The sequence below is a fragment of the Phalacrocorax aristotelis genome, chromosome 9, assembly GCF_949628215.1.
Source record: "Phalacrocorax aristotelis chromosome 9, bGulAri2.1, whole genome shotgun sequence".
Classification (NCBI taxonomy): domain Eukaryota; kingdom Metazoa; phylum Chordata; class Aves; order Suliformes; family Phalacrocoracidae; genus Phalacrocorax; species Phalacrocorax aristotelis.
In genome coordinates, this window is record NC_134284.1 from 24,831,623 (window position 1) to 24,848,938 (window position 17,316).

Consider the following 17,316-nt stretch of genomic DNA (forward strand, 5'->3'; position numbering starts at 1 on the left):
TTTAAACCTATGGAGAAATCAAAAGTTCTTAAACTTCAGCATTAGTGCTGGATTTCAAAACTGGGTGCTGGGTGTATATCTTGCAGGCAGGAATAAAAACAGAAGTTGGATTTGGATCTAGTATAGATAGATTTACGTAGCAGTTGATGTAGCTATGTAAATGGAGTAATTAAAAAGTAGCACATTCTTTGGGAAGAGTGAAAAAATTTCTTATATCAGTCTGATTTGGCAGTCCCAGGGCAAAAGAATGGGAGAGACTCAATATTCATTCTGATTATATGAATTGACCTAGTTTCAAGTTGCAAAAGGCTAACAGTGAGAAGATGGCTTTACAGCAATGCTTAAATGCCACCTGAGTGGCTACTGCCTTCATTTTATAAGGTATAATTTAATTAGTGGTCACTTATTTGATTTCATTCTCTCTGTCTAAATTAAACCAGCTTAAGCAAGTTTATGTGTACTCATAATCATCCTATATTACTGAGGCGATTGTGCTTAGAATTTTTTTTTCAGTTCCTTCATTTCTCTGGAAGTAGTAGTCTGGAGAAACTGAATTTCCTTTTGGAGAAAGCACATCAGATACTGTAGAAGTCTTCATGTGACCTTTTTGGGTCTTGGCTTTCTCTAAAGTAGCAGACAAACACATTTTGCTGTAGGCAAAAGAGAAAAATCACTTTCAGCATCTTGTTTAAACAACTCCAGTTTCAGGTTTTTAAGTCTTCCGTTATTTGTTTTTTCTAACAGAAAGGCTTTAAGATCAGATGCTGGTTGGATACCATTCCTTCTATTGTGTATTCAGGTGTGGACATAATAGCTGTTGTGAGCTGCTCTTCTCACTGGGTTCCTGAATAAACTGGAACCTCTCTTCACGAGCAAGCCTGAAGTTCTGTAGAAATGTGGTCAATTTTGGGAGGGAGGGAAAGGGACAGAGAGTCTGTGTGGTCCTTGCAGGACTTTTGGATGCTTCTCTTGCCACCGCTTTTTATTAAGTGCTCTTGTAGGTTTAAGTGTAATTTCTCTCTAATCAGGCTGATACTAGGTAGCATCTCTGCCAATGCTTTATTTCAGTCTGTACAGATACTCTTGAATGGTAGTTTGCCAGGAGATGGCAGTGAACTACCAGTTTGTACAGCGTGACCAGCAGGCAGGACAGCAGAGTGTCAGGGTGCCCCTCTGAGGTCAAGTGTGTGTAGGGTGTCCTGTGTGTAGACCCTGCCAGATGTGGAACGTGCCAGTGTCAAAAAGCAAGTGTCTCACACACCAGTGCTGATGAATGAGTACAACTCTCTGCTGATTTCTGAGAGCCGGAAGTGTACTTGTGCATTCATAAAAAGCATAGCAAAGCAACGGAAAAAAAAAGAATAAATAAAAACTGAGTGTGACATGGATTGTATATTTTTAGGGGATCCATACATCCAATATCTGATATTAATCTGATCTTAAATATCAGATATCTTAAATGTGCAAATCTAATCATGTGCAGTGTTAATGAATGTACTTTCAACTATAAGTGGCTATTTTGGTTAGCTGACAGACATGTAAAACACCAATGCTTCACTCCAGCGGTGGCTTCCTAAAAAGTCTATGCTCACCTGAGTCAGGTAGGGCCTCACCATTTGACTTTCCTTCAGTGTGTTGCTCGTAATGTTTGCAAGGCCATGGCAGAGGCTGCAGGACAGATGTTGGATCAGAGTCCTGCATTGCTGCTCTTCAGGGAAGCAAAGGCCTCAATAAACTGGTTCTCTCTCTGGAGCAGGCCCACAGTAAAGGTGTATTTCAGGGGGATGTTGTTTGTGAATAACGGGTATATTTTTGAGATAAATCATAGAGTAGATAAAGACTGAGGCATAAGATGGTCTCCTTGTTAAACAGGAGCAAATCCGTACACGAAAAAGCTTGGTGAGTGGGTATGTCCTACTGTACTTCAGCTAAAGCTCATCTCAGAAATGAATTGCAAGACAAATCTGTAGAAAACCCCGCCTTGTTAGTTAGTGTTTGTGATTGTGTGTTGATGATTTAAGGGCTCATAAGGTTGGGTGTCCTTCAGAGCAGCAAGATGCTTGCTAAGGACCTTGCCAACATTGCCAGTTGCAGCGTTGGGTTTCAGAGTTTGACTGCCTTGCACGTGGGGCATCACGCAGCTCATGTTTTGACTTACTTTCCAACACATCTCTCTTTTCCCAGCAAAACAGAAGATTTGGCCTTTGGACATGGACTCCTTCACTCTTCAATCTTAACTGGTGCTGTGACTGAACCTCCAATGGGTTTATATGAATCCAATGTCTCCCTTAGCTTGAAAGGGCATACAGAGGTTTATGGTTTGGAAATGGATTGCAAGGAGTAATACTATGGCAGGTCTTCAGGTTTTCCATATAAAATAGGGTGTGGTTTTTTTTTTTTTTAAATTCTTTCCTCTTGCATGGGATAGGGTATTTAATCTCAATTTTTTCCAGACTGTGAAATGAAAGTGTAGGCTCTCAGTTATGAACTGGCAGGGAAGCAGTTATTTGCCTGGAGGAAATCAGGGGTAAGAGTTATTTTGACGTTTACCTCCTTCAATTGCAGTTATGAAGCTTGAACTTTATTACTAGCCTGTTTGAAAACTACCTGTTGTAGATTCTTCCTTAAGTGAAAATACATCCGTGCACAAGGAAGAAGGTATGTGGCCTGGTTGATTGCAACACTTGAGTGTACCTGATCTAGGATAAATCTCTGCTTAAGACAACTAGATCACGCCCTAGAAAAACAATACTATTTTCTTTCATACCAATTTTAGTCTAGCCAGGTCAAATTTCTCTAGCAACAATTCTTCCTATTTTGATACATTTAGCAAACAGTGCAGACCATGAGGTCAAGCTTCATTGTGATTTTAGTATTTTATCAATTGACACATGAATATGGTTGAAATAGTAAAACTATTTTACTGTTCGTAAAAAAAAAAAACCACGGGATGTTCCAGTAGGAAAAAGTAGTCATAATAAAGTGTAAGTAATAATAGTGAATGATACCAAGAAGCAATTTAACTGTGTTAGATATAAAGTTTTATAAATGTGAAGAATGTTTTGTGGACATTAGAACTGGCCTTTCTTTCAATTATATCAATGTATAGGGTGTTATTTTACACTGCAGATCTTGGCTTGGTTGCTTTCAATTTATTTATGGATGAAACTGTATAGCTTAAAATCACATTCTGGGTCAAATCAGTTAAAACTGGTAATAAACTATTAGTAGAGAAGCTTTTCCTGTTTATGATATGTTTTATGGTGCATATTATGTTGCTTTTTTTTTGTTAGTGATAACCATTTTTGTTATTAGTGGGGACAACACTAGTACAAAAATTGCAAAATAATTGCACCGGGAGGATGGAAGTGGTTTATTTTCCTCTGCTTTCCTCCCCCACTGCCCATGAACATATATAAATGCCTGAACATTGATGGAAGCAGTTTACTTCCTCATTATTCCAAAGCCTACCTCCACTAGGTTTGGCCCAGGAAGTTCTCTGGTTTCCTGCTCTCTGGTTGTGGCTCCCGGAGCCACATGGTCCCTTAAATCCTTCAGCTGTCTCTGTGGCTGTGGTGTTTGATACGGCAGGTTGCCGTGGGTAAGCTTCTATTTTCTCTGGCTGTTTTTCTGGCAGAAGGAGGGTTTAAGTGCACCTTCTGCTAATCTAGTGGTGTTTGGCACAATTCTGGGCTTTAAGTTGTTCTTTAACTATCCACAGATCAAAAGTCTGGCTACCAACAGCTGTTAACACCTGTTTTCCAACATAATAGTAAATATATTTAATTTCAAAGAACAAACACATCTCTTCTCTGCAAGGTCAACTTTCTATACTTGTGTCTTAGTAACTTGCCCAGTATGCTACCTGTCCTGCACCTGCAATGAGCAGGTCTTCATCCCTTGAATGTCATGCTACATTTTCATGTGAACTGTAAAAAAGCCATATGCAGAGGAAGGCAAGGAAGAGAGGACAAAAAAACCCAAACAAACAAACAAAAAAAACACCCCAGATCTGTCATGTTACAGTTGCAGACATGATAAATGAACTGAATTTCACCCCAGTAGTTATTACAGTAAAAGTCCTTTAAAACTTGGAAGGGTTGTACCTGGGTGCTTTTTTCCTCTTGTGCTAATTGAGCGCGTTTGTGGCTGCAACCTGTAACACTGGTATGACCCATCCAGTAGTAGGGTGGTTTATAAGAAAGAGTAGAACATGGGGACTTGATAGTATGTGAGTTTTACTTTCAGTGAGTTTTTCTTACTCCCTTCAGTTGTTGGGGTATTAATAGAGCGTGTCCTACCCAGTATCAGGATGCTTGATGATGCTTGTGGGAAGGAGGATCTGGGGAGGCAGAATATAGTCCTGTCTGTCCTGGCTAAATTGGCTGGCATACCAAAAATCTGGCAGGAAGGAACTGAATCATGCTTAAAGAGGCTGAGGCTATTGTCTAGCTTGACTAAATAGTTAGAAGTCATGCAGATTTCAAGCCAGTGATGTTAGACTAAGCTGAAAACTGGCTTTTAGCCTCCTGTTAGGTGTGTTGAGTAACCTCCAGTGTCTGCTACTGATCATTTCTCTGAAGTTCCAGATGGATGAATTTCTGGAGAAAGTGGTTTAGTAAATACTGTGAGTAAAACTTTGTGTAGCCCTTTCTGTTTTAATGATGCTACTGTCTTTCAGAGAGCTGCTGTTTCCTTATTCCAAGTTTTTGTTTCTGTGCCATAGTTCAATGTCATTGCTCCTGCTGAGAACACAAGGTACGTGACTGGAACTGCACTTGGTCACAGAAATGTGGGTTTCTGTTGAAGTGGTGGCCTTTCCCTTTTCTGATCTAGCAAACTGGTGCTTGGCAGGGTTTCTTTCAGTCACATCTACCCTTTAAGATGGATTAGTGGAGCCAGTACCAGGAATAACCTCTCGTCAGTTGTGAGAGGTCTTTTTTTCATAGGTCATAACACACGTTGTCCTGCATTTCCTGGGTGGCTCGTTATTTGGAATATTGCTCTTTGGAGTAGTTGTGCTGTCTAAAACCAAAAAACTACAGCATGCAAAGCGTTTTTGCTAGACTTGTGCATCTTGGAGCCAAGCGATACTCTGATTCAGGTATGAGCAGTGCTGTTGGCAGACCTGGTACTGGATTCTGATGTGGCTCCGCAGGGACCCTAAACTTGTCTTCTGCAATCATACAGCCTTGGTGCTGATCAGCACTGCTTAAACCAAATAAATGCAGAATATGAAGGGTTCCAGCGTGCTGCCAGCTCTCTGGCTCTAAAAGCGTGATTGTTCTCTTAGTGTACCTGTAATATCTTTAAGTGAGGTACTCAGTGGAAAGATCATTTGAAGAAGCGAGCTCAGGCAGCTTCCGTTCTTTGCTTCAGTGAACTGATTGATACACTCTAAGCCAGAGCACAGGCACTGTCCTTCCTGGCGGTGCACGGAAGGCGGATGAGGAACAAGTTTCTTCAGGCAAAAGCCCACCCTCTTGCAAGCTAGATGTAACACAAGGAAGCGTCTCAGTAAAACATAAGAAGCTTTGAAGAACCAAAGTAGAAATTTTTTAAAAATTTATTCCCTCATTTTATATACAATAATTACAGACTACTGTACAAAGGTGTAAATGGTCTGTGCTGTGAGTTGTGCAGATGCAGCTTAGTAGACAGATTTAACATTCAATTTGAATCTCAGTGCAAGTAGGCACTAAAATATCCAACATACCTCCAAGGTATAAAGAGACATACCAGTTTTACAGGCTTCTCCAGCATAGTTTATTACAGTGCAAAATGCTATGAAATAAGGTTTCTTTAGAAAATTCATATAAATTAACCACATATTGCACTTGTCCCATCCGAAAGTGTAACAAGTTGTACTTACTGAACTAGTTCGATACATTTTAGAACACTCCTCACACACGCGCTCCTTCCTCCTGGTTCTTTGTGCCAAATATGTGTAGTTCTTATTCCAAATCTTAAATAACTGTTTATAGCTCTTTGACTAACACAATCCCTCGTGAACAGAATGCTAAAAAAAAAAATCACAGCGGATTAACAAGAAGAAAATTCTCCAAAACCCTTTTCAGTCTTCTTTCCAGTAGCACTGTAACTTAATACATAAAAATCAGTATTGGTTAAATTCATAATGCAAGCGTATTGAATACCAACCATTTCAGACACTTACACCCCTATTTTCTGGAAAGGTGTGAAACCTCCAGTACTAAACATGTACGTAATTCTACAGTACTTCAAGCTGCTAAGCTAACATTGCACCCATGAACATTTTGTGCAATACCACAGGCAGGACTTTGACTTCTGTACATCATTGGCTGCTATGGTGCGTGTTGGGAGAAGCAGTGCAAAGTTGCATTAATTTCAGAGAACAAAGTCTAATTGGGCCGAATCTAGTCAATATGATCCGTGCACCCACCAAATGTGAAATAGAAGCAAAGGCAAGTAATATCAACTTAGTCGATTTGAGTTTCCCTAAATCCTTACAAGCCTTGAGATTTAAAGGAACAAGTGCATATGAGTGCAGATGCTAACTTTGTGCTTAAGATATTTATTCAAAGCTGAAAGGTACGGGAGTAGCTTAGGAACAACTTCTTTTTCCCCCCCCTAGCAAACCAGTATAAACAAAGTTGCTACTAAAACCACTGACATACAAAAGCAGAGGAAAAGAAAATCACATGGCTAGCTGAATGCTAGTCCATGTCTTAAACAGTTCAGGGTTACCTGCAAAATGCCTCCAACATTCAATTTCTTTCCCCTACTTCACCTTGGAGGACTATACTAACTCCTGTCACATACAAAAAGAAATATTTTCTGAAAGCACTTCTGCATTTGACTCAACTCAGTCATTCAGAACATGAGTGGAAGAAAACCTGATTTCTGGTACGACATTCTCCAGATCCTCTTCTGGAGCCACAACAGTAACTGTACAGTACTTTCTAAAGGCAGGTCCCCATCTTACTTGGATACTACTAGATATGAAGTCCTTAATAAGGCAATATACTGTTCATACAAGTAATGAGATGAAATCCTAATTTGACACATTTAGGAATTCTTTATACAGATAGCATATATTTGCACCACTTGTGCAGGTCAGGTGTTTACGTTTGAAAACACCCAACCAGACAGGCTTTGGATCAGGACAACAAACATAATGTTCACAGACTGGAAGGCTGCTGGATTACTGGACCTGGTTCACATTCACGAAGGTTGTCTTCTGACTTCATATACATTAGGAACACAGTGACAGTAGCAAAGGTAGCTGCGTTGACAGGAAAAGCACGGAGAAGTGTGGAAGTAAGACCTCTTGTGAACACCCTCCAGCCTTCTTCGTGGTAACTCTTTCGCACACAGTCCCAAATGCCCTTGTATTGTGTAACGCCTCCAACTCCGTCAGCCTGAAGCCGGGATTTGATCACATCCACAGGATAGGTGGAGAGCCAGGACACAATTCCTGACATCCCCCCCGAAAACAGCAGTTTGGGAATAACGTAACTGTCTTCAGCTTCACAGCCTAAATACCTGGTCATGCAGTCATAGGTCAGGAAGTAAAAGCCAAAGCTTGGAGTCTCTCTTATGAACGTAGAGACCATGCCCCTGTTGATACCCCTCAGCCCTTCCTTTCGATAGATTTTGATCAAACAATCCAGAGAATTTTTGTAGTTCTTCATTTTTAGTTTGTATTCACCTGTTCCTTGAAGCTGCATTCTTGTCTTTGCTAATTCCATGGGACAGCAGATGATGCACTGGATTGCCCCTGCTGCTGACCCTGCAAGGAACTGGTTTAGAGGAGTGTCTTTTCCAAGAGCACGAAGTGTGTTTCCTTGTACGCCGAACACAAGCGCATTAATGAAGGTAAGTCCCATCATTGGTGACCCAATACCTTTATAGAGTCCGAAAGCCTAATGGAAGAAGGAAGGAAAACCCCTTTTTTAACAGTGGTGTTGCTAACCTGAAACTGCAGAACGTGGCCTTTCCGGCTCTCCCTTGTGCCCTGACTTTCTAACAGTGGCCAGATGATCAGCACCATATGAAGTAATAATTTCATCACTGCCTAGGACACACACAAACATCTAGATGTTTTTAGCAGTACGAATATATAGTTGAACACATCCAGAAAATAATCTTAGTTCATCCAGAGAAAAGTTTTCTGGTAAATTTTTATACTTTATTTTTTAAGTAACTCATTATTTAAAAAGCTAACTTCAAAATACCAACTTCCAACTTAGTGATCATCTTCCTGAAGTTTCTGGCAAACTTCTGCCTACGCTATCTGCCCTTTGGTCAGGAGATGTTCAGAGTATGTTTATCTCTTGATCTTCAATAATTGTAGGAGGTTTTTTAACAGCTTTCCCGCCCTTCCTATACAGAATACATGAGGATACAAAATAGGCAAAGCATTAATTTTGTACTTACAGATTCTTGCTTGATGATGGACTGAAAGCAATGGAAGGTCCCACGGTAGAGAGGTTTCTCTACATTTTGAACTTGTAGACGAACCTATAAAAAGTTGTATGAGATACTGATTTGCATGTCAAGAACAGCCTAATTGGTAAGTTAGTGTCTTGTACATCTATGGAGATTTGCTATAGTAATGTATATGCAAAAGCACAGCCTGTAGACTGGAATGCCATATGTGACAAAATAATCTCAAAATAACTCTAAGTTGTTTAAAGATAATTTTGGGGGGTGAAAACATGAAGGGAGGAGGATTATTAACTTCTTGTGAATATTAGAAAAACAGTATGTGGAAGTACAGTAGGGTACACTGTTGTCTAGATTTTTAGATTGAAGTTTTCCAGTACTGGCTACAACAAGTACTTTCTTAGCTGCCAAGAATACTTCTGTTCACACTAGCAAATATCTGCACAAACATGACAGAATTTTATAAAAATATATTTACAAGTCAAGCATGAAATAAGGATAATTTTGAAAAGGATGGAAACTTTCAACAACACCACCCACGGTGTTTCTGGCTACCAGACGTGGTACCCTTCACTGAGATATGATTTTTTTCAGAGGGTAGCTGGGAAGTGACTCTTAAGATGTCTTACTTTGCATAAAGAAAGGAATAAAAAGCCACTTGTCCGTTTCAATTTTAGTCTATTTTTTTTAATCTGCTGAACACAATTTGTGAGGGTGTGGCTGTTTCAAACCTTTAATGTTAGTAACCAACTAACTGAAGAGGTATGTTCTGCCGGACAGGTAGCTGCTACTGTAACTGGCCCTTTTCCTAGGTGTGTTTTAACCTTTAATGGGAATGTCCAATTCTGTGTTTTCCTGCTAATTTATCCTCAGCACACTTAAAACAAAAAAAAGCCTCAAGGCTACCTAGTTCACAGAAAGCTGTATGCTGCAATAAACTCAGTAAATTGGTTTCACTGGATTGGGGAAGTTAAAAATCTGTCTTTGATCTCCAGCATGGAGGGCTGCAACATTTCTCAGAGAAGATGCTTATCAACCATTTAATGCTGCTGCTGCAACTCCAGGGCAAAAAACCTCAAGACTCTTACTGTGAACAAAAGAAAATATTATCAGGTCTGTGTGAAAGATTCCTGACTTTAAAATATTTATTGTTACTTTAGGCAAAGAGTGATAAACACATCAGCACAACAGTGAGAGACCTGTAAGATGATGTGGGTCTAGAAAAGGATCTGGGACATGGTTTGTCAGAATTCTATATACAGGTTAGCTTTCTTTAAGGCAAAGAATAAATTACTTACAGTTTCAGTATTTGTTCTATTCTACAACATGTCATTTTATGCTTTGTAAATCAAAACTTTAGTTCTCTGTGGTTTTTTTAGTATGCTAGCTGTACTGGGAGGCTGAGATCACCTCAGGTCTTCCAAGATGGAACAGCGATTTAAAACTTCTCAGAGTTAAAAATAGGCTTATGGTGGGATTCCAAGAAAATAATTCCTTTGTTACTCAAAGTGATGTTTGGAGGGCAGGCAGATTGTTAAAACTGCTCAAGCAGCAGACCCACAAGCAACATAAACCTTAACAAGGTGTCAGAATTGCACAAAATGAAGGGTTTATTCTATTTACTGTTTATTGGTAATATTTCAAACCCTAGCTGTGAAGTCAGGGGGCTTCCACATGTATGGGCATGGGAGAATTGCAGAATTCTTACTTTGACTTCTCTATATGCTTGTCTTCAGTAGTTTAGAATTAGTCATATTCTATATAGGTTGTATTCCCTAGTGGCATACAGCTACCGCTATTTTTGTCTAAATAATTTGTCAAGTATTGACCAATTAGGCTTTGTTGTAGAATAAAATATTTAGAAAGTTAAGTACTGGCACTCCAGGTCTAGGAACAAAAGACAGATCTCTTATTTGAGCAAGGGATGACCACATAGGGATACCCCCACTAGCAACCTGCCTGGTCAGGCAATGCATGTGTATGAAACTTTATGGATATTAATGCCATATTAGGCAAGCTCTTTCTTAGCATGTACAACTATGGGAAGAATGACTTGTGCAAAGTTTAACCCTCTATTGTATTTGTTGCACAATATTCTTGCTTCCTTTTTATTTGAAACTACTGTTACTAGGGTTTTAGGTCAAATAGTAAACACACTATAATTTCACATCACTAAAGACTTGCATAAAGTTACTCAAGACTAAAAATAACTCTGAACTACCACACCCCAAAACAGTCCAAATATTTAATAACGTGCAAAGTAAGTGATTTAGAAGTGTTTGAGCAAGAAAATGTCCTCCAAGGATATGTAGTGGGCAAGACCTTCACAACAGTGTGCCTGAGGTTCTGTTTTAGAGCCACTGTGTGTGGAAGTGTGTATAGCCAGAGATGCATGCCAGAAAGAAGATTCAGAGTAAGACTTTACATTAAAAAAAAAAAAAAAAAGGGATATTTAAACCCCGCTCCCTCCATGCCATAGCTGTAGAAGAGGGACACATCAGTTTAAAACTAAAGGGAAAAAGCTTCATAAGTCTTTTAGATCTTTATTTGAACTAATACATTTGGGAATAAATTAAGACTGAGAGAAACAGAAGTGTTCACCTGGGCTATACTTACTAGGTAACTCTCCCGTGATGAGGCTTATCTGTCATCTACAACAAAGTAACACTTTTGCTGTTAATGAAGACAGCCCCTAGCTCAGAAAGTAAAGGCAGTTAAAAGCAAAAAAGCAATTTTATACATTACATCAACAAACCAGGGATAAGGAGTTTGCCAGTTCTGAGATCAGCTCAGCTGTGGGTTTGGCAGGGCGACTTCACCAGCTTAATCTCTCCCTGTGTGTCCCACCAGCCCCCTCCCCGCTTTGTGAACATGATCACTGGCCAAAAAAGAGCTTAACAGCCAAGGCAGAAGTAAAATTCTGGCTTATCTAAGCAGCTTTCCCATTGTTCAGTTATATTAAAAACTTACGGTCTGAGGTGACTACCAGCTAGCTTTTAACACTGCAGAACTATAAAAAGGGTTAATTCTTAACACACACAAGTTATGCAATGTCTTTTTTTCCAAAGTGTTAGTTTTATCATATACAGTGGTGACTGTGCCAGCTAATAACACAAATATTAGTATTTTCTCTAATAAAAATTAGATAAATGCTTATATACATTCTAATGGGTATGAAAATACAGTTTGCCACACTGGATTTCATAAAACATTTCACATCATCCAGAAAGAAACTGTTTACTCTATGGTAAAGGAAGATGCTTTTTCTAAACCCAACACATCTATTTTGCATTATTTCCTCTGCTGGAACTAGCATGGGAGCCCCAGTTATGCATACACTTAAGTGTTTAGTTTCATGCACTACAAGCTCTTCTGCTTTAAAAACCAGAAAAAATCCCCATACATGCTTAACTTTGAGCATAGAATTTTAGTAGTTTTGCTGGCTTCAGTGAAATGACCCATCACCTTAAGTTAAGCATGTAAAATGTGGCAGGATGGGAGTGAGAGAAAGAGACAGCTGGCTCTGTACCACCATAAAAACCCCCATGCAAGTCTGGACAATACCATTCCTGAAAATACATGCCCAATTACTTAACAGTAAAGTCGACCACGCTCTGAACAACATACAGTCTTACTGTTTGAGCACCTTGCACTTGACTGGCAAGGACTAATATCCACTAGCTAGGAAAATCTGTATTGAATGAACCACGTGCTCAAATACAGAATATGGTGGTGACCTCGGGAACACTATCAGTCCTTTGCATATCTAAATTCAGCAAGGTAGAGGTATTCCAAATATAGCTGTAGCAGGTGGCGTGCTCTCTGGTGCAGTCTAGTGATCTGGTGTATTAGTTTAGTAGGGAATATATTAGCATCCCTTTTATTCTTCCACTGTGAGACTTTGGAGAAAGCTGCCAAAAAGTCACTTAAGTTGTCATCCCATTCTGGAAAATAGGCTTGGACCTCTGGGAGTTCTGGCTGAAGGACCCTCCAGGAGATTTCAAATCTTATCTTTGAAAAGGCTTTAGCTATCTTTAGCATGCATAATACATACAGCTAAGCAACAATCAGAAAATCAATTTTAACTTGTAAAGTTGTAAAAATATTTAATACTTAAAGGGAGAAAAAAGGCCCCAGACAAGCTTCATGCTGTGGATTTTTATCCACTTGCACCCTTTGGCTATTGTAACAAATTAATGCTTGAGGAGTAAGTAGCAGAGCTTCGGGGGAAACAAAACACACATTTTCAACCTAGTAACAAAGTAGGTTTGAGTTACAAATGCAGGGAGAGGCAGTTTTAGCAGTTAGTGAGGAACAGCTGCAGAGAAGCAAGCTTAGAAAAAAATTAAGTTAAATGGAAGATTGTATTTTCAAATACAATGATGTTACTGCACTGATGAACCTGTAGCTTAGGCCAACGTTTGCTGTGTTACTGGGTTGAGTCATATAAATTTTTTTATTTTTTTTTTCATTTCTGAAGAGCCGGAGACTGCAAATCTATTAACAGTGGTTGAGGAGGCTTGTTCCAAGCTTTCCAGCAGAGATTTGTGCTCCTACAGTGTCTGGGGATTATTATTTTTTCCTCCCCCACTCCTTGAAAAAACTTCACTAGAGACAAAGTTATTTCATAATCAACCCACCTTAACAGTGTCAAATGGGTGTCCCACCAGCACTCCAGCAGCACCTGAAACAAAACAAATGCCATGGTTATGAGTCATGGATTTCTTCCTGGGTCTGGGGCTAGTTGCCCAAGCACAACCACCAGCCTGAGGTGTAAGTGCGCAGCGTTGCTGGCAGGCCAGCTAAAGAACGTCCTATCAAGTCAGAAGGTGAGAGATCCACAGCTCAGTCCTTCAGGCCAGTATAGGTGCTTTTACACTCCCATCAGGCTTCTGAGCCCCAGGCAGGGGTCGAGGTGTGTGATTACAGAGTGTGCCACATCACATGGGATATTCAGCGGCGATTCCTGGCCTCAGCCCAAGGCAAGTCCATTGGGCAGAGATTGCCGGTTTCCTCCAAAGCAAAATATTTCATGGACGTGCCACTCTGTGGAGACAGGAGAAAACCTGGAATCTTCTCTAAAGGCAGAAGAAGATTCTTGCTCTCTGCCCGCAGCCTTTCCAGATGTGATGGTAGCAGCTGCAGAAGGACTATGCATTACCAAAAACCTTTGCTTTATTCCAGCATCAAATGGTTTTTTAGAAGTTACATGCAGGCCTATTAGTTATACTGATCTGACTACAGGCATCTTGCACTGAAAAACACAAGTATAGTTGAAGCAAGGGATCCCCCGCTTCTTGGACCAAAACTGGAAGTTTAATCCACTTATGACCACTGACAGCAAGAACTGCAAGTGCTTCAGTACTCCTCCTTGCATTTCCAGGAAAAGAGTATCTTTCCCTCTCCCCGGAAGGGCATAGCAGGAATACAAAGCCCACTCTAGGATGGAGTCGTCCAGGTTGTTCATGGCCAGCACAGCAGCAAGATAATCCAAGCCACAAATATAGCGATGTGTACCGTGTTCAGACTGAAAAGACCAGTGGCACAACTGGGCACGCGGGATCCCCGGCAAGCAGGGGGCACTAGGGTGAAGTCAGAAGCTGAAGGAAAAAAAAAAATCTCTTTGCCAGGTTGGCAAGGAGAATAGCAAATGCAAATAACTGAAAAGATGTGAGCATAGACCTCCTGAACACAATTTAACAGCTGCTAAAAATAGAAGAAGGAAGGCCATAAGCAGATGCACAAGGAAGAGCAAGACGGGCATACGTCTCTTCCTCTTCACGTTAATGCTCTCTGCTATAAATATTTTCAGGTCAGAGGGGCTCCCGAGCGCGCCGCTGCCCCCTCGCTAACCCCGAGAGTCCCCCCCGCGCCAGCCCCCTCGGGCAAGCCCCGGCGCTGCGGCACGGCCGCGGGGGGGGGGGGGGGGGGGGGGCGGCACGCCCCGCCGCCGCCACGGGAACCCCCCGGGACCTTCCCCCGGCCCCACCTGCAGCGGGGCGGCCGCTCTCACCGCCCCCTCCCCAAAGCAATTCGCCGCTCCCGAAATAAAAGCGCCGCGCCCAGCTCTCCCTTCCAGCCCCCCTCTTCCCCCCCGCTTTTTTCCTATCTTTCCCCCTTTTCCCTCCCTTTCCTTTTCTCCTCTCCCCCTTTTCCTTTTTCCGCCTTCCTTTTCTTTTTCCTCTTTTAATTCCCCCCACTTTTCCTTTCCTCCATTTTTCCTCTCCCCCCTTTTTAAACATTTTTTCATTTTTTTTTCTTTCCCCTCTTTTTGCAGCCTCCCCCCCGCTCCTCACCGCCCACGCATCCCGCAAGGAAATCCAGAGCCATGCTGGCACCCTCCGTCCCCGGCGGGGCCCGGCCCTTGCGCGATGCCGCTCCGCGCACTGCCGCCGCCCGCCGCGCCGCCCGCCCTTTCTACCGCCCGGCCCCCCCTCCCGGCCCCCCCCGCCCCGGAGAGGGGCCGGCCGCGCCTCCGAAGGGGCGGGCAACGGGACAACTCCCCCCCGTCGCCCACAGCCACTGGCGGCCGCCTCGGGGCGGTTCCCGGCAGAGGGCGGGACGGGGATGGGACTACCGGGGATGGAGGGGGGGCTGGAGCTGGGCGCCCCTTCCACGGCTCCGCCCCCCCAAACCCCTCTCTTTTTTCCTGCATCTCAAGAATTAACCATAAGTAAAGGCAGAAAGAAATTTTGGAGGCTGGGGAGGGTCGGGGAGCGGGGGCGGAGCACCCCTCCTGCATCTGGAGCATCAGTTCACCCCGGAGTTGTTTTGGGTGGTCCAGGGAGGCCGTCCGGGGGCATCTCACTTTCTGGGGGAGGTGCCCCTGGGCGCTGGTGGTTGGAAACCCTGCGTGAGGACTTTGGGGGTGCCTCCCTTTAATAGGGGTGAAATGCCTGTAACACCTCTCCTATGAAAAAAGGCTGAGGGTGTTGGCATTGTGTAGCCTGGAGAAGAGAAGGTTCTAGGGAGACGTTATTGTGGCCTTTCAGTATATAAAGGGGGTTTATGAAGATGGAGGGAGAACTTTTACCAGGGCCTGTAGTGATAGAACAAGGAGTAACTAGATTAGCTATAAGGAATACGTTTTTTATGACGAGGGTGGTGAGACACGGGAACAGGCTGCCCAGAGAAGCTATGGATGCCCCATCCCTGGAAGTGATGAAGCCCACGTTGGGCTGGGCTCTGAGCAACCTGATCTAGTGAAAGATGTCTGTGGCCATGGCAGGGGGCTTGGACTAGATGATCTTTAAAGATCCCTTCCAGCCCAAACCATTCTGTGGTTCTGTAACCAGATTCCCCCACACAGTGTTGTCCCAGAGAAGAAAGAAAGGGTTGTGCCAACAGATGTGGGCTCTGTGCTAACTGCTGCCCCCGTGGCTCAGCTGCAAGTGGGGGGATGAGACCCTACCTCTGGTGGTCAACAAATCAACGAAAGGCCACAAATCAGTAGCCTGCTGCCCATGGGGCTTGGCAGGGCACTGGATCTCAGTCTTACACGTTGCTGCTGTGCTTCACCCTGCAGAAAGGACTTCTCCCCTCCCCGCAGGCTTTTCTCATTTTGTATTAACTCCACTTTCCTACTAACATTTCCTTGCTTCAAGGTGCCCTGATGCCAGAGCCTTTATAATGGAAACTTAAGCTTTTGGCAGTTTCAAAAGGGAGCCCTGGTTAAGCTGCTTGTTATTTCTGCGGGCAATGTCTGGGAAAGGGGAATACCAGTGGCCTAGAACAATAAGTAGCCTATTCGATCTTTGTTTAGAGTAACACAATCTCTTCAGGGCCTGCAGAGCAGCTGGATTTTTATCTTTCTCTTTTTTTCTTTCTTTTTTTTTTTTTTTTTTTTTGCATTGCTTTCCATGGAATGGCAGTGTGTTTCTACGTGTAGCAGCTCAGTACAAAACCAATAAAACCTTGCAGTGGAGTAGCATATTAAAAATGAAGCTAGCTTTAACCTTCTGAACAAAGAAAACAACAAACAAATGAACAAAGACGTTTCCAAAGAGGTCTGAAACTACTACTGCAGAACAAATCCTGAGAACCTGTTCCAGATTTAGCAGCACTTGGACCATCATTACTATTAATAAGCAGATAAGATGGAAATGCAAAGCATTCAATGAATCCCTGACCTTCCCTATTATCTTCTTCCAGCCCAACACTCAGTTGTGTTCCTTCTCATCTCCACACACTGTCAAACCAAATCAACCACTCCGGTGTCTCCAGGAAGCTTTGGATTCACTGAGCACATGCCTGTCCCACCTGGGGAGAACCAGCTGGTGTTAGAGAGCAGGTAGGTGGGCTGGCCTTGCCCTTTGCCGCGGCACCAACGGCTTTGCCCAGTCCTGCTATATTACACACCATTCTACATCCTAATGGGGACCTTAGACCATGCCAAACCCGTACAGCTGCAGTCAGTCCTTGAAATCAGACAAGAAGCCCCGATCGGTCCTTTTTCCCTAAACATTTTCTCCAGGTAGAGGTGGAAGTGTCTTTCTGGGAATCTTGTCTGCTTGTGTAGGCATGTGCAAGAGGAATTGCGATCATGCACACAGCTCTGCAGGGGAAAGTCCAAATTTTACATGCATCTGTCTTCTAGCACAACCCTTGGAAGGACCAGCTTGGTCTAAAACATTCCTGGCCAAGGTGGTTTTAATCTGTTATTCAAATCCTCTGATCTCCCAGGCAATCTGCCTCAGAGAAATTACCTTCTCCACCTGCATTGTAGTTTTAATGTTCCCCCACAACAGACAGGGAAAACAATTTCCTCTCTCTTTGCAGGCATCTTTTACATTATCTGAAGTCAGTTTCAAATCTTAGTCTTTTCTTCTCTGAATTATATTGATTTTTATCTTTTGATCACTGATTCTTTTTACCCCCGCCTTTCTTCAG

The 17,316-nt window shown here is 42.5% G+C and overlaps 1 protein-coding gene across 2 annotated transcripts; it reads right to left on the bottom strand.

Moving 5' to 3' along the window:
• Positions 1-5,543: 5,543 nt before the first annotated feature.
• On the bottom strand, positions 5,544-14,830 carry SLC25A29 (solute carrier family 25 member 29). Of its 2 annotated transcripts, none has more exons than XM_075103908.1 (4): positions 14,724-14,830; positions 13,068-13,111; positions 8,419-8,502; positions 5,544-7,904 (listed from the first exon to the last, which is right to left on the bottom strand). In XM_075103908.1, the coding sequence occupies exons 1-4, from the start codon at positions 14,755-14,757 to the stop codon at positions 7,161-7,163; spliced, it is 906 nt and encodes a 301-aa protein (XP_074960009.1). In that variant the 5' UTR covers positions 14,758-14,830; the 3' UTR covers positions 5,544-7,160. The 2 variants fall into 2 exon arrangements, with proteins under 2 accessions (XP_074960009.1, XP_074960010.1); XM_075103909.1 differs by having other exon boundaries at positions 11,044-13,111; positions 14,724-14,815.
• Positions 14,831-17,316: the final 2,486 nt, after the last annotated feature.